This window comes from Myxine glutinosa, chromosome 8, assembly GCF_964187855.1.
Source record: "Myxine glutinosa chromosome 8, kmMyxGlut1.1, whole genome shotgun sequence".
Taxonomy (NCBI): domain Eukaryota; kingdom Metazoa; phylum Chordata; class Myxini; order Myxiniformes; family Myxinidae; genus Myxine; species Myxine glutinosa.
Window position 1 is genome coordinate 17,720,968 of NC_136268.1, and position 25,128 is coordinate 17,746,095.

Consider the following 25,128-nt stretch of genomic DNA (forward strand, 5'->3'; position numbering starts at 1 on the left):
GCAACACAAATTGTTTCGGCCCGAGAATCATTTTGAAGCAAAATTTCTCTGCTGAGCTTTCCATGTACTTCTTAAGGGGCTTCAAACCTTTGAATAACTGAAAATATGCCTCGGTCATTGCATTTCCTCAAAATGGTACAACAAACAAACAAACAAAAAAGGGATGGTGTACTGGTGCCCTTTTATGACACTTACCATGACAGGAGCACTCGGTGAAGTGTGCCCAACTTTGATCCCATCATCACCATTTTGAACCAAGCAGTCCTGTCCCCATGATGACGAAGTTTCACTTTCCTGAAAACTTTCACCACCTGCCAGGGATGCCATAACATGACCCTCAAGAGATGTGTGATCGTCATTGTGCCGTAGACATTCTTGCAATTCACTTTCTTGCTTTACAAAGATCCACAACCAGCAAGGGTTTTTGGAGATTGAATCTGAGTGTTCTTCTTTTGTAAAACTCCTATGCCAGGAAGAGCCTATACACATTAGATTGAACAGTTACCATCATGATAAAATTCATCTTCAAACAACAAAAACAAAAATTTATCTTCAGACTAGGCCTGTGCATATCCAAGTATTTTGATAAATGTGTACACGGTCCCTTTGTTGACGTGGTGCAAGTCACTATAAAAAACATTTTAGTCCAACCTCAGTTTAAAGATTTCTCGAACAGTAATTGCGTTACATTAAACAACATCAACAACAACCGGTAAATGTAGTAATTGTTTCATTTATTTTGCAGCTTTAGCTGACGAATTAATCTGCTATGAGATTAAAGAAAAAGAAAGATGAACTGATTATATAATATATTTCTTATGTATAAAATGTATTTTATTATACATATTAAAATGGTAACATACCTTTTATTATGCATAAAATACATTATACTGTTCTGTCGGTGGGTAGGGCATATATAGATTTAGGTAGATCTGTATAGATATTATGCTCCGGTTGTCGTGGGTAGCTAGAACCATCTCGATGTAAATAAGTAGAGGACCTGTCTAGACCGGATGTCGGATAAGTTGGGCATGTGTCCCCGCCATGAGGAGGCGGGGCTTGTTAACTACCGTAGGGATTATGCCAATTCCATTGTGTGTCGTTCCCTCTGTGAACATCCCGGTGTCCCTTATGGCAATACATCCCATAGACATAAGATAGGCCCATTAGCACAACACATTAATTTATCCCTCGCCGCCACAATGATCGAAAAGACCAACAGGAAGCGGCCGCGTACAACGGCGCCATGGCAGGCAGACATCGTGCAAGGCAGGTTGAGGCCACGCCCACCGCGCGATGGATTGACACCGAGGGTTTGGTGGGCGGATCGCACGGCTGTTGGGAGGGGACTCGTGGATTGGGAAGAGGCCCGGATTACGTCAGAGCAGCCCGGACAAGATACTTGGAGCGGCAGACATTTTGTCTCTTTGGTCCAGACTTTGGTGGTGAACGGTTGTGTGCCGACATTTTCCAGCTTCCCGTCCCTGGATTGATCCTGCCCGGACCTCTGTCTCAACCTTTCTTCTTGCCCTTGTTCTCCTACCCTTGCCTCGTCCCTGCTCGTTGAAGAGACGTGAGTGCCTGGACCTTGTTCGCTCCTACCCTTACGCGTTCCTTCACCTCGACTCTCTCCCTTGCGACCCAAACGTTGAGTGCATCGCAGCATCGTGCCGAATCCGGGAGGAGATTGCCTGGTTGTGAAGACGGGTTGCACGCTGCTCGCTTGGCGCGAGAGGGTGTATCGAGGCCTGGTGAACGGGGACGCATCGATCGAGGCCTTACTCCCCGCCAACATCGGAGCCGCGGTCGGACGACTGCGCTCGGAGCCGGACCATCCTTGACGACTGCAGACTACTGATCGAGCTAAGACGCACCACAGAACACAACAAAACGTTTATTTTCATATCCTTTCCATTTGTCGTGTGGTCGAAGTCTGTGTGTAAGAGTGCCTTTCACTTCAGGCAAGGTTTGTGATTTAGTTTTTACCGGCGCGTTCCTTTGTTCTCGGAGTCCGGCAATAAAGCGGCGTATTTTTGTACAGCAACTCCGATTTTGTTCGATTTATTAATTTGCAGATGAAGACTACGCGGGGCCGTCAGGTAAGCCACGGCATTATCCCCCAAACCCCCCTTCACATGTATGATCCGCCATCAATTGGAAACGCCTCATTAAGCTCGATTCCATCCATGGACACTCTGTCTTAACTGAGAGCCGTCCACACGACAATACATTTTATACATAAAACATTTTAATAGTAGAACGACACTCATCGACCTCACAATGTCGACCAATATGCCTCCGCCCACATTATTACATCACGATACATACTTGTACCAACTTTGATTTTAAATCCATTCTACTGTTCTCAAGTATCACATTTTTACCTGACATGACCTCTGACCTCACCAAAATCACAAAATCAACTCACTCCTCACCTTTGATGCCAACATATAATCAGTTCATCTTTGCATTATAATATATACTTATACCAAGTTTGGGCAAAATTCCATCACTGGTCCACAAGTTATCACGGTAACAGGATTTTTACTGAACATGACCTTTGACCTCTTAACCCCAAAATCGAATCAGTTCCATCTTTACCTCATTATAGATACCTGCACCAAGTTTGACTAAGATCCTTTCAGCCGTTCTCAAGTCATCACAGCAATGAAAACCTATAACGGATGGACAGTCGGAGGGACGGTCAACTAGTGAGACTTCTCTGACATACTGGAACCTGGGAACATTACAAGATGGTCTTAAGAGCTAATGTATTGTTACGTTTGTACGAGGTAGTATTTGTGATTACCTTAGAACCAGGTAGAGTGTATAGATTAGCATGCTCCGATTGTCGTGAAGAAGAAGAACCACCATGTAATAAGTAGGGAATTTGTTTAGCCCGGATGTATTGTAAGGTGTATCTTCGTCCTGATTACGAGGAGTGGGGTATGTTAATTAGCTCAGGGATTATGGGTAAATTATCCCTTGTATGTCTATACCTCTGTAATTTATTTCCTATGTCCCTTTTGGCACCACATCAAAGACGTGAGCAGAAATTGCGCATTTAAACTCTAATTAAAAACCTACCAGAAACCAGGACATTGAGCGCTGCCGCGGATGACTGACTTTGGAAGCGCACGGGACGAGCGGGCCTAGGGCCACGCCCAGAAGGGCAGTGACTGGTTAGTGGGAGTGCGAGGCGCTTGGGGATTGGTGGAAGGATGACGTCAGCAAGAACGTTCTGGAGCGGGTGAGTTGGCACGGACTGGTTGGATTAGGATCAGGATGATGTCAGAGCCTGGGTGATAAAATAACGTGGCAACGTAAAAGAACGTCTCTCTTCGTTCTTCTTCTTGGCTTGACGCGCTAGTGGACATTCTGTTTTCTTCTCCTTGGTCCCTCGCTCTGACCGATTCCCTCTTGCACCTGCTCGTTTTGAACTTTGTTGGTAAACGATCACATTTTTATCTCTCTCCACATCAATGCCTTTCTGGTTCTTCTCCGATTTAGGATCTCATCACGGGCAGCCGTGCGCCAATATCTTGCTGGTGGTTGTGAGGAGGAAGAGCCACGACTTTCCAAGCAAGAGCGATGGGTGGACGAGCACTGCTGGCTCGCTGCAGTGCGACACACATCGAGGCCTGGGTTCCCGCCAACAAACGAGCGGTTCCCGCCAACGAACGGGCGGTTCCCGCCAAAGAGCGAGCGCATTTTACCGCGAAGGCCTGGACGAGTTCTGACGAGACGCTGGTCGAGTCGAGCTAAGTGCAATTAAATAACCCGTTTTTCTTTTACCATTCTATTTCCCATTGTCCGTATTTGATTCTGTGTGTGGGAGCACTCCATATAGAAATTTTAGTGTTACCGTGTTTTATTTTGTTACCGGCATTCTTCAATAAAGCCGGTATTTTTGGACATTTTAATTTTGTGTTGGTTTAAGTTATTTATTACAGGTGGAGATGTCGAGTGGGATCCGTGAAGGTTAGTGCTCTGGTTTCTCCCCTTCCCTCTTGCTTCCCCACGCGTATTAATCTGCCATTTGATTGAACGCCTCGGAGTAACAGCTCGTTTGGTCATCCGTGCTACCCTAAGGTGTTCACCAAGGGTAGTCACGCGACAGTATTGTCATAGTTACTAAGTCTCATTGTATTTCATGTTCAGTGGACTCAACGTTGTGGAGATGGACAGACTGAAGTTGGAACCCATGTGTAGATTGGTTACTTGAGGTTTTGCAATTCATTGTTATACAGTTGATTAAAGGCAAAAGGAAGTCAAAAGCCTCATACAAAATGTCCTCACGAGGATAGGTGGACAATTTAGGCTTTCTACACCATAACATACGCCAAGTTGGAATACTGCTTCATACTGGATGTCCTAATGGTTGTTGTTAAGTCGTCACTTGAACTTGCTATGACTTTTGTACTCCCGAGATTTATGGAATATACAGCAAATTGGCATATCACTTTGTTAATGATGTATTTAAAGAAGTTTTGAGGAATAATAAATATATTTATTTTTTCAAACTCCTTGCTTTGAAGATCTGCGCAAAATGTGGGATTCTTGTGACATTGCGTTCGTGACATTAAACATACGACTCGATATAGGGATTATGGGTAATTCCTTGATGATGTCATTTGTTATGTTACGTGTGAACAACACCAAGTTGCATCCTTCAGCCTCTTATGAATGTTAATGCTCAATTTTAGGTTCATTTGATTGATCATTGTGGAAATGAACTGGAAAAGCCAAACGGCTCGTCAGTCTTTCTTTGTCAAATCAATCACATGAGACTGACCCTCTCAGATTCCAAGGAGGCATCCATATTTGAAGTGTTCATGATCGGCCAAAATGGGTGACTGGGTGCAGTTATGCAAGAGTGGTGTTCACACAATGTAACTGAGGTATCTGACGTGATAATTACGCTGCCACTGTCAGACGCCTGATTACCCTGTCAGGTGCCCAGTAGTCAGGGTCCTTAGGGATATTTTGGTTCAAATTCTTCCAAAAGCATCAAATTTGGTGCAGATGTTGCCCATGCCATACTCTTTCGATTTTTGACGGGCCCCAAGGGCGGTATGATCCGGGGACCATACCGGTCCATCCCGCCATGTCACCTGACCTATGACGTCATAATTAGGATATGCATCCAATCACATGGCGTACTACAAGTGGTCAAAGTTCAAAATGAATCGATCGAAAAATGAAGGCAGGGATCTATTTTTAAGGTTTTCATAAAACCAATATGGCCGCCAGGTCACGTGACCTATGACGTCATATTTATGACATGTATACAATCATGTATACATGAACCCGGATCATGATTGCACAAAAATTAAACACAAGGATATAGCATACAGTTCATAAAACATCAAAATCCGTACCTTTGTAATTCGACTGATGAACTGCATATGCCTGAAAATTAGGAAATAGACATGTAAATATTTCCTCTAATTGTCAAAAATAAGGTCAGAGTTCGATTACCCAACCCAGAAACATAAAATGGTGAACCTCGCGTAAATCTCGACAAAAAACTCAAAAACCGACATGTTTGACTCAAAAATGACATTTAAGATGACCTTGAGGGTTGACCTTGACCTCAAATCATCAAAATAACATCATAATTGGATTCCTCGACCTTGAAAACCCCTGAAAAGTGGTATCATACATGATTCCAACCCTTTTGGTTATTTAACTGATTTTCCTCCAATCCGGGTGGTGGCCATTTAGTATTTCGCCAATATGGGGCCCCCGGGGGGGGGGGGGGGTCGCCCGTCTTGGCACCCGTCAAAAATCGAAAGAGTATGGCATGGGCAACATCTGGGCCAAATTTTGTGCTTTTGGAAGAATTTGAACCAAACGGCCCCAAAATATCCCTAAGGGCCCTCACTACCAGACTCAATCAGCCTGTTCACCTGAACAACCTGCTAACCACCACCAAGGTGTACAAGGTAGCAGGGAACCAAAGGATGAAGACGTTCCCACCTAACAGTTATGAGTACAATGAATGAGACCGACTCGTGTGAAGCACGAGACAAAAACTCCGGTTCAACCATGTAATGTATAGTATATAAACAAAGGGTGGGAAAAGGCAGCACAAACCGGAGTATTTCAGGATGAAACTGCAAATTGCCAGGCCCTCCTTTCGCATCATGGTAGCGATGCATGACGACTGCACTCTGTAAGAGAAACCGAAGAATATCTGGATCAGGTTAAAACAATCTTCGCTCAACTAAGGCACAGATTTATCCACAAAAACTGTTTTGCAAAAGAGGAAAGATTGATGGCAAATAATTACCCCCAAGGCCAAATGATTCACATGGCCGACGTGCTTATGGATAAAACCAAACCCATAAAATGCGACTTCAATAACTCAGATGTTCATTAGCTTCAAATGCAGCAGGGTGCCAGAGAGGATGTCAAAGCGCCCGGTCGCAAAAAGATTTCCCCTCACTCTATCCCACCAGGCCAGCAGATATGCCTACCCCTTTATATTATTTTTATTCATTTTGAACAACATTCAATATCTCCTGGACGATTTTTTCCAGAATACATTGCAAGAACAAGCCGGACAACTTTGTATCACCATGCGCTGCTCGAGACGTTAGGCATTGCAGCCCACCTCGGACTAAGAGCTCAATTCGCCAGCTAGAAAAATGACCACGACTGCCTGGGCATACTAGTCGAGCCAAAGGCCTGAGGTGTGCTGCAAGGCCTGAGACAAATGTTACAAATAGCATCTTGAAACATGATTTGTTGTGGCTGTAGATGCCGCACAGAATCTGTGCATTCTTAACTAATCACGGTTAAATTAGACAACTTTCATGATTGAGGGGAAAAAAACAAAGATTTTTGAAATTAATGAACAAACTGAGAAACTGAGAATGAACGAACGATATTAAAGTAGATGTGCATGCAGACTAACACACTCAGGAAGGAAATACGAGCTTTCTGGAAAGGCAGGTATGTACACTACATGACCAAAAGTATGCAGTCACCCCTTCAAATTAGTGGATTCGGCTATTTCAGCCGCACCCATTGTAGACTGCCAGGTGTTCCAATTTTTCATTTCATTTCGTGACCTGAAAATCGGGTGGGCATCAAATTGGCATGATAATATAGAAAAAATTAAGAAATAATGTTCATGACTTTTCACAAGTCAGATTCTGGTACGTTAGTCTGTAATATAATGTTGAAATTTATAATTTTATTTCCAAAATCTCCGTTTAGCCTCGAACGCATTTCGATGTATTGACCAATGAGGATCGCGCTTATTCGCGCTACGAACGATGTCTGGGCGTCCGGCTGCGAGTAAACAAAATGGCGGCCTCCAGTAGCAGCGACGGTGACGAGGGTGGGAGCGAGAAACGCTGTTATATGTGCATTTCTCCGGCCAAAAGATCAAGTTTAATACCTTTTAGTGATATAACATGGCCGCGATATTTGCAATTTGTTCTTACGTGGCAGAATTTAGAAGGTGATCAAGCTGAAATTGCGAGAAATTTCGTGAAGAACCACGCTGACGAATTCGGCGAACGTGGCAACAGTATGGTAACAATACCTGCTATAGCTATACCGCATGATGCAGCGTTTCATCAAGTGTGTTATTCACGATTTACCGATAAACAACGAGTGAGCAGGGTGCAAAGCAGCATGAAAAAGAGAGAAGAAAATGCAGCCAATACTGGTAGGTTGAATAACTTGAATAATAAATCATGACAATGCTTCAAAACTTAGTTTGATTTTTTTTTTTGTGAGGTATATGTAAAATGATTTTGTGTGTAGTCGAACGATTTTGAATTGAAGGAACTGTCCAATATTTATGCAAGGAGGTAGGGCCGAGGTAAAACAAATAAATTTTTAAAAGGAAGTCTGAGGAAGGGGGGGGGGGGGGGAGGGAATCTAGTCGGGCTAACCATGTCTTGAGGTCTAGACATTTTTAACTCACATAATTTTAATTGTTTTCTTTTATGTGTATTTATTGCAGCTTCAACATGCAATGACATCAACGTCAACATTGACAAGGTGCATAAAGGCCCACAACCAGTCAAGAAACGTGCTCTACGCTCCAGCTTAGGCAAGCCCAAATGTTCAGCCAGATCCCAATATGTGTTGCCTAATATATGCATCCTTTGTCAGAAAGAGAGAACAATCAATACAGGCAAAAGGGGACGAATAAAAGAGCCTCTAACAAGGTGCTCAACAATTGAGGCACCAAGACTGCAGCAAGCCGCTAAAGACAACAACAATACAAACCTGCTGCTTCAAATTCAAGACCGCGATTGTGTTGCGATAGAGGTAAAATACCATGGTCGCTGCTACAAGGAGTATATCCGGTATTTAGGCAAGCTAGCAACAACACCTAATGCAGAGCAACAAGGAGACTCCAACTACTCAGAAGCATACACATTATTTTGTGCAACAGTCAAGGATCTTATAATAGACAACAAGGAAATCTACAGACTGAAACGACTTAATGACATGTTCATGAAACAAATCAAAGCAACACACGGAATAGAATCAAACTACAAAAGTGGCTTTCTCAAGACAAGACTGATGAAAACATTTCCACAACTATGCTTTCTAACCCCGTATATGCGCTGCCAAGGACACCTTGTGTATGTTAATGACATCTCCACTGCAGTGCTGGTTGAAGAAAAGAAAGTGTTGCAAGAAACCATGCATGGTTCAGGTGATGACACAACAGAGACAGAACAAATATCCGACTCTGAACCAACCCCACCAAAGCAACCTGGGTATACTGAGAATAACCTTAGAGAACACTACTTCACTGCGCTAAAATTGAGAAATGCAATCGATGAGATCAAGCCAAATATGCCATGGCCCCCAACCTCTGAGCACCTGACAACAAATGCCGCAGAAGCAATTGTACCTGCCTGTCTCTATAACTTTATTGCATGGATGGTGGGAGTGTCAGACGAACCTGATTCTGATGAGTTTGTAAAGATAGAATCTACAATACATAGAAGAATTCTCACAATTGCACAGGACATCATATACCTCCAATAAAAGGGAAGGAAACAGATGCCCAAACATTTGTCACTTGCAATGACAGTACGTCATCTCTCAGGTTCAGCCCAATTAATCAGCCTACTGAACGGGTTTGGTTACTGCGTCTCAAACTCTGTCGTCTTAAATCATGACACTGCACTGGCTAACCAAGAACTACATCGTGGAGAGGATGCTCTTCCATCAATCATTCAGGCAGGCAAGCATGTCACACTCGTATGGGACAATAATGACCTCGGGGAGGAGACATTGTCTGGGCGTGGAACAACGCACAATACCAATGGGATTATAATACAGCGACCAAGTCAATCCCATGAAGTAGTACAACCAGCACCAGTCACTACAGTTAAGAGGACGCGGGAGAGATCGATGCAGCCACCTGCAGTGAACCTTGCCACATATTATGGAGGGAAAAAAGAAGGGCCCGCTCCATTCGCAACCAGCGTTCCATTGGATCGAGCAACGTACTTCCCATTACTCCAGCACCCTAAGACGATAGACCTAGCATACCACATCACCAAGTACAGCATTGACGGGACTCTGCCATCTTGGACAGGATTCAACCAACTACTGTCTTGTGTTGAAGTTCCACCAAAGAGCGTGATAGGGTATCTCCCTGTCATTGATGCCACTCCGACTGAAATGAATACGGTACTAACAATACTGCAGAGAAGTGTTCAGATCGCCGACAAGTTACAGTTGGAAGCAGTCGTCATTGTCGTTGACCAAGCCATCTATTGCAAGGCACAGCTCATTAGATGGAAGAATGCACAGTTCATGAAGAGACTGGTAATTCGACTTGGGGCATTCCACACTGCAATGTTCTTTCTTGGCTGTATTGGAAAGAGATTTCGAGATGGTGGTCTCCAAGACATCCTGGTTGAGTCAGAGATTGTTGCAGTGGGGTCTGTGAATGGAGTGTTCAGCGGCAAGCATTACAACAGGGCAGTTCGAGCCCATAAGCTGATGTCAGACGCGATGCAGCAGATGCTTCTGGATGCATATTTTGAATCTATTCCAGAACATGAGGCGGGTAGAGTGAAGGAACTTTTGTCAAACTTAGCTGAAGCTTTCCCACATCCAAACTACCATGTCATTCTCAACAGTTACAAGTTCAAAGACTTCAAAACCTCCTTTGACAAATTCTTAGAAGCAAGTGACACCAAACCAACATTTCGCTTCTGGAGTTCATACATTGAGACGGTGGAGCTTCTCTTGCTATTCATTAGAGGGACACGAGAAGCCAACTGGGATGTTCACCTCGCCAGCATACGATGTATGCTTCCATGGATATTTGCCTATGATCACATTAATTATAGCAGATACCTTCCAGTATACTGGCTGGAAATGTCAGATGTTCAGCAGACCCATCCCGCCATTCATCAGAAATTTATGGAGGGTGAATTCGCTACCCAGAGAAGCGACAAAGCTTTTGCCCAAATCGCCTGCGACCAGACCATTGAGCAGACAGCAAACAGGGATTCCAAGACCAAGGGGGGCATGACCGGTTTCACTACCAGCAAGGGGACAGTTAACCGATGGATTTGGTCACACCACGCGAGGGGGTCAATTGCACGGGAATGCGAGGTTATGGCAGGGAAGTCCAGATATGAAGAGCACAGCTCAACACGCTCCGATCTACTACAAAGTCGCATGCTACATGACAAAGCTGATGTTGACAAAATAATCGCGATGACAAACAGCATGATTAATCCATTTGAATATGATGGAGAGGACTTGGTTCATGTTACATCTGGTGTGGTGGCTACGAGAGAAGTTCAGGAAGATCTAAACACAGCATATGAAAGAGGAGAAACAGAGTTCACCACCCTATGTAAAGAACGACTTCAGACGGAGACAGTCGACCTGTTTGGCTCAATGAAGAAACTGAAACTTAAGACATTCACCAACATGTCTAAGGCTGTGAAAAAGAAAATTCGTGGAAAGGATGTGTCTTTGAAGGCTGACAGAAATCTCTTAGCAAGGCTTGTTGTCATCGGGCAGTTCCGGAAAATTGATCTTTAAGAGTTAATGTCCTATTCTCTTGGCCCACTACCTCTTCCTTTGGCAAGTGTGCAAGGCTGCCTCGTCAAGACCAACAAAGCCAACCTACTTCATGCACTTGAAAGTCAGGCAGAGAAACCTGTGGTTGATATTCCAGTAGGAGGCATGTATGTAATGGATGGTATGGCAATGATACAGAAATTGAATATCAACAAACTCACCGGGGAAAGGACATTTCTCAATCTGGCCCACGAAATACTGAAGCGCCTTGTCAAGGGAGCAGAGGGCAACAAGTCCAGTGAGATCCATTTCGTAACCGATACTTATCGAAAGGTATCGATTAAGAACGCCGAGCGAGAGAAGAGAGCAGCCAGAGGGTCTCAAGTGATGCGAATATATGGCCAGTCCCTTCCTCAACAATGGAAGAAGTTCCTCTCCAACGGTGACAACAAGGAGTCGCTAATCGAATACTTGTTTGAGACGTGGAGTAAGGTCAAGACAGCATACCTCAGAGGAATTACAGTGTTCTTGGCACATGGAACCAAATGCCATATCTTCACAGGAAGCAGCACTCCAGATCAGGTAGTTGAAGTGAAAGAAGAGCCATCACTAAATTCGACGCATGAAGAGGCAGACACACGGATGTTCCTCCATGCCGCGCATGCAGCACACACAAGCAATGACGTCATCATCGTTAGTCCGGATACAGATGTGTTCATAATCGGCATAGCCTTAGTACCCCAAATCTCTGCACATCTATATTTCCACACAGGAAAGGGAGTCAACCTTAGGACAATTGACTTGAAAGCAATCTACGATAGCATTGGGGATGATGTCAGCCAAGCTTTGATAGGCCTACACTGTTTTACTGGCTGTGATAGTGTAAGCGCCTTCTATGGCAAAGGCAAAAAGAAGGCCTTAAACATCATACTAAAGAATCCAGAGCTGTGCGGTGCCTTGAAGGACCTTGGAGAACGGTTTGACATACATCCAGACATGATGGAAGCACTGGAGACATTTGTCTGCAAGTTATATGGACAGCACAATATCACTACTGTGAATGAGGCCAGGTACAACATGTTTCGTCTTGCTAGAACGTCTGAGATCACAATGCCTCCCAACCAAGATGCCCTGAGACAGCACATCAAGAGAGCCAATTACCAAGCTGATAAGTTAATTGGTTGTTTCTTTGAATATTGAACATCACCTGTAATTTATGTTTGGACAGGAGTACTAGTATATGGTGCAGCATGTGTTAATGAAGATGATTATTTGGAAAGTTTATTGAATTGAAAACAAAATATTGAATGTCACAACAATGCTTTGTAAATGTTCAAAATTAACAGGTCTATTTGAAAGAGTAATTGAAGTAACTATCTGTACAGTTGAGTGGTTAAGATAACATGACATGTAGATGATCCAGAGATTTTTTTGCTCCACACTTAGTCAGAGCAGGATGTTTTGGATTTCACATGTTTCTCTACACAGAATTTCCCAATAATATGATTGTACTGTTATTAGTGTTAATGATATACCTCTGATGTTGTTTTGGAAATATGTATATCTCCATTCTTAATGTTATTGATCACTTCAATATTTCAGGAATTTACAAGAGGAGCCTGCAGCCCATCCCTGACATTCCCGACCCTGATGGCTATGGATGGATGATGGAAGAGGACCTTGCCATAGACTGGATGACACTTCCACCTGCACCAGACAGCGTGATGGAGCTTGCTAACTGCACTGGAAGCTGCAAGAAGACACGATGCAGCAACGAAACTACATGCACTTGCCTACAGAATAACATTCCGTGCACAGATTTGTGCAAGTGCGGCAGGAACCACTGCTCAAACATAACTGGCCATGTTGACTTTGATGAGAAGAATGATGATAAAGATTCCAGATCTGAAGATGAGGAAGACTCTGATGCTGAAGAGGATGAAATAACTGCACTATTTGTATGATGTTTTGGACAAGTTTCAACATGACCAAGCCGAAGAGACAAATTGTGGCTATAGTTCAGCCCATCTCGAGTTTATCATGACGTCAATGCGCACTGGTTCGCTTGTACGCCGCGTAATTGTCTTTGATGGGTTAAAATATCACCCCTTACACACTTATTGGACCTATTAACAGTTTCAAAATAGCATTGGTAAACCACCATGGATCGTAGTAGCAACACCAATCACAAATATTGTACAAAAATGTAAAATTATGCAGGTTTTAAGGTCCAAAAACATGACTTTCTGATAAATGCATCAACAGCATGTTATTTTACGAAGTCGTTAAAACAACATTTTTACTACTTTTGGGGGTCTGAATTAATAAATATTGCTGCCAAGACCAATGTGAACATGACATCATATAGTTTGTGTTGTTTTTTTTACTGTGTAAATGGGTATTTCAAATGTAACATACAATTGGTGTATACTGGTGTTTTGGGGCAGCGGTTCTCGGTAACGTACCACGATATCGCTTGTGAAAAAAAACAAGATGTTTTGGAGGTCATAAGGCTTCATCCCACACCCTTCTTGCCAAATCCCTAGGTTCAGGTCATGAAATCAAAAAAAAAAAGAGATATCCACCCTATGGCCCTGTGTCTACTAGGGAAGGGACTTGCATGAGACATATCGTTGAGGGGAAAGGGGTCGGCGAGTTCCCCATGGAAACACCGCTCAAAATAATTTACTAGATGATGACGTCATTGGCATCCAGATTGGGAAAAATAAAGTCAAACAAGTCAGAAAAACGTTTCATAAAAATAAACTGGAACGGCAATGTTTAACGCCAAGATGTCACCGATATGCCTCCACCAACATTATTACATAATTATATATACTTGTACCTAATTTGTTCGATTCAAATCCCATAAGCTGTTCTCAAATATCACATTTTTACCTGGCATGACCTCTGACCTTTGATGCCAAAATCTAATCAGTGCATCTTTTCATCATAATAATATACTTGTACCAAGGTGGCTCAAAATCCCATCACTGGTTCACAAATGATCTTGGTAACATAATTTGTACCTAACGGGACCTTTGCCTTCTTGACCCCATAATCTAAACAGTTCATCTCTCCATCATAGTACATACTTGATCTAAGTGTTATTGAAATCCCTTCAGCCATTCTCAAATTATCGCGGTAGTGTAAACCTATCACGGATGCACGGTCAAACGGACAACCCAAAAACAATGCCTCCGGCGACTTCGTCAACAGAGGCACAAAAAAACAAGTAGACATGTAATCACCAAAAACCAACCAAATAATATAGGAAGGAATGACAAGATACGAATGACAAGGTAGGAATGACAAGGTAGGAATGCCACCACAATCCTTTTACGGATTTCCACCATGACTTATTTTGACATTTTTCCATCTCAATTCCACAAAAAAATACAACACACAAATCAATTACACCAACCCACAGGACAAATCTACAACTACCTCAAACATAGAAATCTTCAAATAATTGTTCCTATTGCCATCTATAACAAAAATATCAAAATATGTTGTGATGGCAATCCAAAAAAGGATTGTGGTGTAGTATTGTGGTCATTCCTACCTTGTCATTCCTTCCGACCTTGTTTGGTTGTTTTTTTAGGGATTCCATCCCGACAAGAGGCATAAGTATTCGGAACCATTGATGTTTCTGCAGTAGAGATGGTCTAGCCTTGCATAGATGTTACCATAGCAAAGTAGTAAATAGGCTAAATGTGCATGTCAACATACCACAGCTTTTCCATGAACTTTAGATTTTTTTTTAAAGCCTTCACGCCCGTTTGGAATTGGGCATGCAAACTGTGGTCTTTGCTGACACAACAGGTATCAGACTATCACACCATCACTGTCGATTATTTGTGTCTGGCACGTAACCTGTGTTGAGCGGTGCAGTAAAAATAGCCATTCTGGGTTGTGAGCTGCTGCTCCAACAAACAAAGCACACGTCTCACAGAGCCTCGTATATTTTCACTTGGCCAGACGATGTCAGTACGAAATGTATGATTATGACAGGAAACGAGTTGGGTTCTTGTTTTTACTGTAATTTACTATAATCCTTCTGCATATAATTTTCTTGACTATTGAGAACATTTGGCAAACAAAAAGCAAAGTTTGAGTGGTGCTTGGCATGTCGGTCTCGGTCGCAGTGTCTTCATAACCGTGATCTAATCCAAAGGCGAGCGATCAAAGCTCGTGGAGTGATCCAGAGTGCAGGTAAAACTTTCAAAAGTAAAACCTGAACACTGCTTGCCAATTTGTACGCTCTAAGAACAAAGTGAAAGGAGTGAACACATGAGTATTCAGAAGGTCCTAAAATAATCATCACACACGAGTTTGACAAACCTGTACGAGCCGTCCACCTTGGGCTCATTATATAGGGTGGCGAAACGTGCATCTTGTAAGCAGTGGAAAACAGCGTAAATGGTATGGTTCAGCACTTTATTTCTGAACCACTCCACCTGCTGCCTCGTCCAAGACACTTCCTGTGGTGGAGACACCTGCAACGCACACGGCTCGCAAGTCTCAGAATGGTCTGTTTGAAAACGATTTTCAAATAAATTGTCCACAGTGCAATTCTGTGATTGTCAATGTAATGCATCAGGAACATTCACTGGTACTGCATAATGTGATGATTCTATTTTGTGGTCATCCGTTCATGCACATTAAAAAAGGCCACCATTACTAGTCTGGTTTGTGCAATAAGCAATCAAGCTGTGGACAAGCACCTCTTGTAAAAGGGCTTTCAGATATTCTCCAGAACCTTAGACAGTATGTCACTCTTAATCGCATCTTTCTAGCTCTCCTTATCAAAAACAGCATATTATGCAGAGCTACACGACAGTCATTCCTTGAAAAATCAGAGAGACACAAGGGCTTTGTCTGTAGATCAATGGAGTACAGCTCCTCCCTATGGACTGGTGCCCAAGTCATTCATGTCTATCTGGAATTTGCAGAATCTAAAGCTCTCAACATCAATGAAATAATCCACGATGAGGCTGAAGTACAAGGCTTGTTGCTCTCACATCACAGGCAGGTTGGTATCGGCCACTTTTATTTACGGCTCTCCTCCGGTCTAGCTCCCACTGCTCTCTTAACCCTTCGACCATAGCTCCTCAAGGATGTACACAGGCTACCACTCACCTCCTGGTTAAACTCCAAAAATTGAAGCTTACCATAGAACTACAGCAACAAGTTATATTAAAGTAGATCCAAGTGCAGACTCACAATCAAACATTCAATCTCTCACCGACTGATTATTATAATAGCCTATCTCATCCCTTCGGAAACGGGTGAGGCTATCACAATAATTCAATTGGTAACCTACACACAATGTGGGGTAACCCCACACACAATGGATTTTAAACAAGGAAAAAAACCAACAACATAATTTACAGAGTAAATGAAACTAAAGTTCTTCTGCACGCACAAGGAATGATACAGAATTTACGAGACTGGAAACGCCTGCTCCCTATGGGAGGGGGAAATCATTCTAGAATGCCCTCATTTAAAATTAATTTGTATAATTTCCAAGAATTTGACTTATTTTTTTCAAGATAGCATCTAGTTTTCAAGTGACTGCCCATTGGTGCAGGAATGGACGAGCAGGTATGATAGTTCACCTATTTCTATGATATATTTGGTTTTCTTATGACGAGTCCATACTTTCACTTAAAAGGTAAAAATACAAGGTGGAAATGGCCATCCAAGCTTATCAGAATATTCCCATGCACAGCCCTAGTCCAACCACCATGCTTCAACACATTTTGTCCAACAAACAAACAAGCAAACACGTACATTTCAATGCATGCTCTCCACATCTCTGATGACAATAGTTTTCATCATACCAGATATGATGGCCACCATTGCGTATATTGTCCGTATACATTATATGTATTTTAGAACGAGCTGGGACTTGTAATAACTCCAATACCAGGAGCAGAGCTACACGTCCACATTTACATTGAGAAGTCGCAGTTTAGCAGTGCATGCAAGTCAAACACAAATACACACACACATAAATAAACAAGCTAAATTATATATAGTGCTAGCAGGTAACCCGGTTCTACCAGGCTGTTGTAAGGGAATTAGTTTCCAATAGTGTGGAATATTTAAGGGAGGTGACATGAATGTGTTTTGACAGCGTAATGTCCTCAACACCTTTCTTCTTCAGGTCCGCATCTCTCCCCCTCCCCTTCTCCGCCCTCCCCCCCCCCCCCCACCTATCCCAATTCCAAATCCCTCGCCTTCCTAACTCAGCATCCTTTCCCCTGCCCCTCCCAACTCCAAGTCCAAGTCTGCATCTCTGCCCCTCCCTCGCAAGGAGTGACACACATTAGAGCTGTAGTGATCTGGAGCCAATATGGATGGTATCACTATGGTTTCCACTTTTCATTCGTTTCATCTACTTTAGTTTTCAGTTTTTCATTATTTCGTTCATTTGTTCTCCTAAAACCCCAATTATTTGCGGTATTAGGACAATTTACAAGGCTGTAAGACGTCAGGAGCTTTCCTTCACCTTGGTGCCGTTCACAACCCTCTAGGATTCCATGCGCATCATCACTTCACTTCCGATCATGTCGAATAAATAAAATAAAAACTCGCTTTCGATCAGTACCAACTAAATTTTCATCATATACAACTTGCCACGGACTAATTATTAAGGGGTGCAAGATTCTGTTTGTAGGAGAATTAGTTAGTGTCCAAAAGAATGAAGTTTTCTCAGTGAAGTAAAATGGACAAAAGGAAATTATTCGTTGTTTTTTTCACCATGACTTTCCTTTAACAGCATAATAGTCACTAACTGTTAAGACTGATAAGGTTTCTCGGGAAAGTAAATTTATAGAAAGGTAATTATTGTACGTTGACAGAGTTGACCAAATAGTTGGTGTTGTATCTTGTTTTTCTTTTCTTTTTTACTTCTGGTGGGTGTGCAAACAAACAATTGAGCAAAAACACCATGTGCACAACAAAAATGTGTACAACTCGAAATTGCATGAATATCGATATTTGTAAACCTCCGTATGCACTGCCTGGACCCAAGAGCTATTAAACGAGGTATCATTCAGCATTATACGTATTGTGATTACAACGTTTGTGCCAATCAGATGAAATCAGGCAACTTGCATGTATATATATATATATATATATATATGATCTCGGGGAGGCCTCAGTGCCCTCACATAAAATGTTTAAGAATTTACAATGATCATCTGATTACGATAGATTGTCACCATGAAGAGAAGATAAAAAATCCACATAATATCATTACATCTTCAGTACCATGTATGACAGCTATCATGACGACACATTTGATGGTTTCCCAGTATCCACCTCCCCTCACATCCGGAATCTTGGCATCATCTTTGATCAAACCCTCTCCTTCGACAAATACACTAAACAAATCACAAAGGCAGCCTTCTTTCACCTGAAAAACATCGCCCGTCTCCGTCCATCCCTCTCCTCCACGGCTGCAGAAACCCTCATCCACGCCTTTATCACCTCCCGTCTGGACTACTGCAACAGCCTCCTCTATGGTTCATCCTCAATAATCATCAATAAACTCCAACATTCAGAACTCCGCTGCCCGTCTACTCACCCATTCCCGGACCCGTGACCACATCACCCCCGTCCTTTATAAGCTTCACTGGCTCCCTATCCCCCAGAGAATCCAGTACAAAATCCTCCTCTTGACCTACAAAGCCCTCCATAACCTGGCCCCATCCTACCTGACTGACCTCCTCTCCAGACACACTCCCACCCGAAACCTCGGCTCTGCTGGCGCCAACCTCATGTCCACCCCCCCCCCCCCCCCCATCCAGACCAAATTCAGATCCTGGGGGGACAGGGCCTTCTCCATCGCTGCTCCCACCCTCTGGAACTCACTACCTCACACCATCAGAGACTCCTCCTCACTCACCACATTCAAAACATCACTCAAGACCCACCTGTTCAACACTGCATTTAACATTTAACCCACAGCATTTAACCCCTGACTATCTCTTCTCCTTCTCCTTCCTTTTGCTTTGATTATTTACCTATTTATTTTTGTCTTTTTGCACTTGTTTTTGCACTCTGTCAAAGCGTCTTTGGGCTTCTTGAAAAGCGCTATATAAAATAAATGTATTATTATTATTATTATTATTATTATTATTTGCTGCAGATAAACAGGGACAGGCCTTCCAAGTGGTGCTCACGTAGGCCAGAGATGTGGCGATAGCTTGCTGAGGCAATTTGGCGTACTTGGCCTCCAAGACGCAGAGTCGGCTCAGTGGCAACCACTCCAGGTTTCCATAATCTATGTACTTTACGTGCACCTTGAGTGTCTGCAGGCTCTGCTCATCTGCATCCTCACAGACAAGCACATGAGCTGAGAACTTGTGAATGATCTCAGCATGGACAACGATCAAGGGAGTGGGGATTATACCAACCAACAGTGAAGTGATTTGCACATATTCGGTCATTCAAGTCTTCAATATACATTCAACCTTCAGCCTTGAAGATCACTGGCAAAGAAGAGTTTTGCATTTTGTATACGTAGACGTGGCAAATAAAAGGCACGGCCTTAACTACAGGCTGGTACAAATCATCCAGTCCGATGTGGACTATTAATTATCAGGCCCCACCTGTTAGCCGCACAGGCCAAGTCGGGTGAGAGATGCATGACCTTTCACAGAAATGTCATCAATTCAAATTCAATTGTGTGATTTTGTTTCCAACAGCACATACACCCCTTAATAAGGTTATACAAAGCAAAGAGATTAACAATGGGCATCACAATCTTCACCAGTTAACACATTGACCTCTCACCTCCCCCTCCTTTCCCCCCACCACCTCCCCTCCAAATAAACTACAGCACCATTTATAATGAAAGAAAAAAAACACAATTGATCAATTTCATAAACTGAATGGAATTTTATATGAATGGTTTATTATATGAATGGTTTTATATGAATTTGAATGGTTTTTTATATTCAGCATCAGGAATCAAACAGGTAATGGAGACGATTAAGAAGCAAGCCTGCTACACCGAGCTGTCAAAAGTCAATGAAACGTCATCTAACGGCATCACTTTCATCGTATCATCAGAAGTTATTCAATGGAACATGATGGGTGAGTTCACTTTTACAAAATAAAAGTACTGAAAACAGTCAAACCGATTGTGATCATCCAATGAAGATAAGGCTCACCAAAAGACAAATCGTTATCATCATCAAAGTCCAGCACCTTAGCTCTGTACCAGTACTCATCCTCCGTGAAGCAGGCCCAAACAAATGATCCCAGTGAAGGCAGGAAAAAATCCACTTTCCTTTTGCTGATCTCCCAACTGAAGAACAACCGTCAAAGCACCGATCTTTCTTAGACACGATATGCAGTTTAAAGGGCTATTAACACCATCTAGGGTGTAGTTATTTTTACAATAGCTCATAAACAAGAAAATGCAAGTGAATATATTATACAAAAACAAAGGTTTTCCCATCATAAGATGTGTGAGCGAAGCCAGGTCGAATCATGACGAAGACATCCTTCTACAAGCTGCCTCGTGTGAACAGACCAAGATGAACAAAAGCTAACTTGGTCTGAGGGATGGGGAGGGGACAGCTAGACCCGAAGTAGAAAGGGCTTCACAAACAAGCAGGAAGAGAACAGCTGTACCATATATACTTGGTGTTAAACATAATAAACATTCCAAAACCAATGATATGTTCAAACAAAAATGATACGTGGAACAGCATTAAGCAAAAACAAAAAAGAAACGGCATTCAAGATGTTATTTAAATGGCAGAGCTATAAAATATATGCTATTAATAAATATATGCACACAGGTGTTCGCACATCATGTGTGAATTGTAGAAATGATAAAGACATATACGTCAGCGAACGTAAAGCTCCAGACGAACCAACTTCAAAAGCTGTACGCAGGTCTACACTTGTCCCCCGCACACGTCTCTCCGAATCTTCCAGCGGCCACTGGTCTCTTCACACATTGCACACCTTTAAGTCCCTCTTTGAACCAGCTTACCAATCAGATGGGTTCATTCAAACTACAACAGCGAGTATGAACCAGACATGGAAATGCATATTCAAATGTCAGGCCCTCATCAGGCTGGCATTTGGGTGGGTTGTGGGGTAAATAGTCCATTCAAAAAATGATTTGGAAGAGAAAAAAATTGCACAGAATTAATTTTGCCACAACGCATTTCTATAATTGGTTAGTTCTGAATTGCTGAAAACTTTGGCTTGTTCAACAAAGTTTGTATCAGTCTTGATTCTCTTCAAGACCAGACCCCTGCTCAAGCCGAACAGATGAGAAGTAGTTTCACAACCCAAGATTGCATGGACAAAGAGGATATTTTCACAAACAGAGGGGCCGAGGCAAGCTTTAAATGGTTTGATGCACCACACCCTTTTCCTAGAGGATTGTTTGCGCTCTGATATGAACAGGTCGTGAGATCCAATTTTGGCACCATAAAAGTAGGAAAACGAGTGCATTTGTGTCGTCCCCTCTTGGAATAGTGGTTTTGACCTTTGCTGAAGCTATAGCTGTTTCCACAATAAGATCAGCATCATGTTTGGCATGGTCAGTGCGGCACCCAGCATGCTCCAGCTTGTCACTGAGAAGATGAATAAATCGTTCTTTGTTTTGCTGATTCTTCAGGATATCATCTTTCTTGGACTGAATAACCATGTCACCAGAAAAATGAACTGCAACACCTGGCGTCATTGTGCATCTCATGTGTGCAACATTCTCTTGTTGTTGGTCCATCAGAGTATTGAGGGTGGAATTGATACAGGATAGGTCATTTGGGTCCAGGTCAATCATGAGGAGGTATCTGATAGAAGACCAATTGTCTGGATACTGACCAGTCTAACATCTGCAACAAGTGCACAAACTTATTATACAGTGTCTGTTATGTAGGTAGATCTCTGCTATGAAAATGCTGAATATCGGAACTTTCACCAGTGAACGACAGTGTACAAAATGCAATTGCTCAGTAAATATAAGAGATATGAACCAAATTTAAAAACTGCTGTATTTAGAACACCTGTCGCCTTACTAAATGTCTAACTGAGTGTTATATGCTGATACCAGTTTGAGGTCGCACTTGTGCTCAACCCTACCCCTTAATTGCCTATTTTCACAGTATCGCCACTTGCATATGTGACTGAAAAAGCACAACAAATGTAGGTATATTAATTATTTCCACTTCATATTGTCTCCTGATGTTTTTATTTCAGAAAACTACTTTTAGAAAAAAATTAATTATCATTGACTTACTATATGAGGGTAGATGCAAACGTATATGAAAATCTGGGATTTTGGCCACCATATTGGATTTCTGCAAATTTAGCATACTAGGGCATGCCCGTACGTGGGTGCAATGCCCGTACGTGGGTACGTGGGTACGTGGGTGCGAGTACGGTGACAATCCCCCCCCCCCCTCTATTTACATGAAATGGTTTGGTCCATGAAATGTTTTGGTCCATTCGCAACGCCATGTCCCTTGGGCCATGTCCATGTCAACGCCATGACGCCATGTCCATGTCAACGCCAACGCCACGCATATGTCCCTTGCAAGGATTCCTTGGGACTTTTAGTGAATTTGTTGTTCTAGGGACCTTATAGAAAAGCATTGTGGTAAAATAAATTCTGTTGCAATTTTTTCCGAGAACATGAAAAAATGAGCTACTTTGATTGGACTATAAAGTGGAGACTCAATAGACAATGGACTGAACTAACCAACTGAGGCAGAGTGACAATCCCACTGGTATGGCTCAACAATTTTCTCAGCTCATTAACACCGAGTACAAATAGCATTTTGATTTAATATCATTCAATTGTTGGATACATGATAAACCATGGATGAACAATGGTTTACGCAGGTTCATAATACAGTGTGATGCTGCCTTTCAATTGGGAGATGATGCACACTGCAATCTGTGTAACAAATGTCATAGAGCAATAAAGTTTATGAAAAATAGTTGTCCCCACACTGTTTTGAAATAAAGCCGGGAGATATTATACTCAGTTCCGTCTGTCTGTCCATCCGTCCGTCCGTCTGTCACGCCATCTCCTCCTCAAAAGTTGGGCTGAAATTCACCAAACTTTGCAGTTATGATCATCACATGCAAGAAGGTGCAAGAGCTGTGACATTTTTGCCCCAGCCTCTTGGCGAAATTTCTTCAATATTTTAAGAAAATAACACCAGCTGGCTATCTAACACGGTACGATGTTATATGGCCAGGCCAGCAGGTGTTAGTTTATTTAAACAACACTACTTGAATCTGTAGGTGATATTATTGCAATCTGCCATGAAGCAGCACTCCAGAGGGTTGTAAAGCACTGGCTCGGCCTTTAGGGCTGTACACACAACATGTCACTCTTTTATGGCAGTTTTTTGACACCTTACCCCCTCCTCAGCCTCCATCCGAAAAAGAAGTGTCACTGTGACCGAGAGAAATGTTGCATTTAAAAACTTTCGATCAGCTTTCTTTCTGCAAATAGTTTTTTAATGACTAATCGGTGACATCCGACAGCTCAGTCAATGAGACAGTGTTGCTCCTCAGCTCCATCCAAATTTTACAAACTTCTAGTTGAGCTTCCTATGTTCTCCTTTTCGGAAATGCCCTCTCATCGCTTCAAATTAATGATTTAAACATCACATCTGCCATTTTTGGACGAATTCAACCGAAAGCAAAGTCGTTATAAATTGACCCGTCCTGTCGTGGTGAAGGGAAATCCAAGATGGCTGCCCCATGTATTTGAAGTCACGGGATTGCGGCACTGACACCCTCCCTCCCCACCCCTCTGATGCATTGACACACTGATGCTCTGGGAAACAATACCCACCCCCCCTCCCCAACCGCCAAAAGCATCACATATTTTGTAGCAACCCACAAGACCATGCAGTGCAGCACTGTCATTAACAGGATAAGCAATTGTTTGATGCACAGGACTCTCGATTTCAATAACTCTGCAGGTTACAAATGATAGTTATACAATGTCATCCACAATCACTCACACGACCTGGCATTACTACAGCAACATATGGCTTGAAGAAGATGAGGGCCTACATGCACTACTTGTCCATGGCATGAAGTTGCACACGAAAAAGGCAAAAAGAAAAGAAAAAAGTCAAAGTGCACTCACTTGAAGGCTGACATCATTTCGTAAAGTTCAATGCACGAGAGCGGCTGAAGGTAAAAACACGTTGGACTAACAACGTGCGTCACAGTCGTCTCCATCTCCATGTGGTCCTTCACAGGCAGTTCAGGGATAATCAGACTCGAGGGATTGCAAGCAAAAAGCTTGCTTTCCTCAGTCTCAGTCAGGGACGGACTCCACAGAACTTTGGTGTCCTCTTCAACTGGAGGCAAGTCCAGGCTTGTTTTCCTGCGCTCAGGTGACTTGATCTGACTAATGTTTTCAATATCCATCAATGAATGGACATCATTTTGGTCCTTCACAGAATTTTCATGCAAACCATGCATCGTGCTTTCAAGCTTGCTGGTGGAGTCGAGGCATTGAGCAAGATGAGCTTGGGGAGAAAAAGTACATTTATTTTTCTTCTTTGAATCGTCTTCAGCAGAATACAAAGCAGCATTGCAAGGAACTATTGGTCCTGGATTGGCTTGCAAATCCCTCAAACCAGAGATTTCTACAGCGCGCTCTTCTTCTTCTTCTTCTACCTCTTCATTCGGCATCACTGAACAACCTAGCATCAAATAACGGCAATTATGCAAAAAAAAAAAATTCATACAAATGTAAATTATTAACTTCATGGCAATTACATGCAATACTATCAAAATGTGAACGAGAAAAATCAATTACACACAAGAATACACAAGGAACTTGGACACAGGAAGAGGCTATTTGGCCCATCAATGTACATTCATTAAATCTATCAGTTCATCAAATTAATATCACTGGAACGGACCAGGGGGGTGAGGAAGGGCACAACAGTGGGGTGGGGAGACTTCCCCAGGGTTTCTATTATTTATTTTGGGTGGAGAGGGAGTGAAGCGAGTTGTAGAGTTTAGGCATGAACACAGGTAGCAGGACATTCACCTTTTAACAAGACCCTCTCACAGACGTCA

The 25,128-nt window shown here is 42.6% G+C and overlaps 1 protein-coding gene across 1 annotated transcript; it reads right to left on the bottom strand.

Moving 5' to 3' along the window:
• Positions 1-552: 552 nt before the first annotated feature.
• LOC144893186 (RING finger protein 17-like) lies at positions 553-24,735 on the bottom strand. Its single transcript, XM_078782824.1, has 6 exons — positions 24,182-24,735; positions 20,220-20,356; positions 19,227-19,372; positions 15,376-15,530; positions 6,100-6,176; positions 553-563 (listed from the first exon to the last, which is right to left on the bottom strand). The coding sequence occupies exons 1-6, from the start codon at positions 24,733-24,735 to the stop codon at positions 553-555; spliced, it is 1,080 nt and encodes a 359-aa protein (XP_078638950.1).
• Positions 24,736-25,128: the final 393 nt, after the last annotated feature.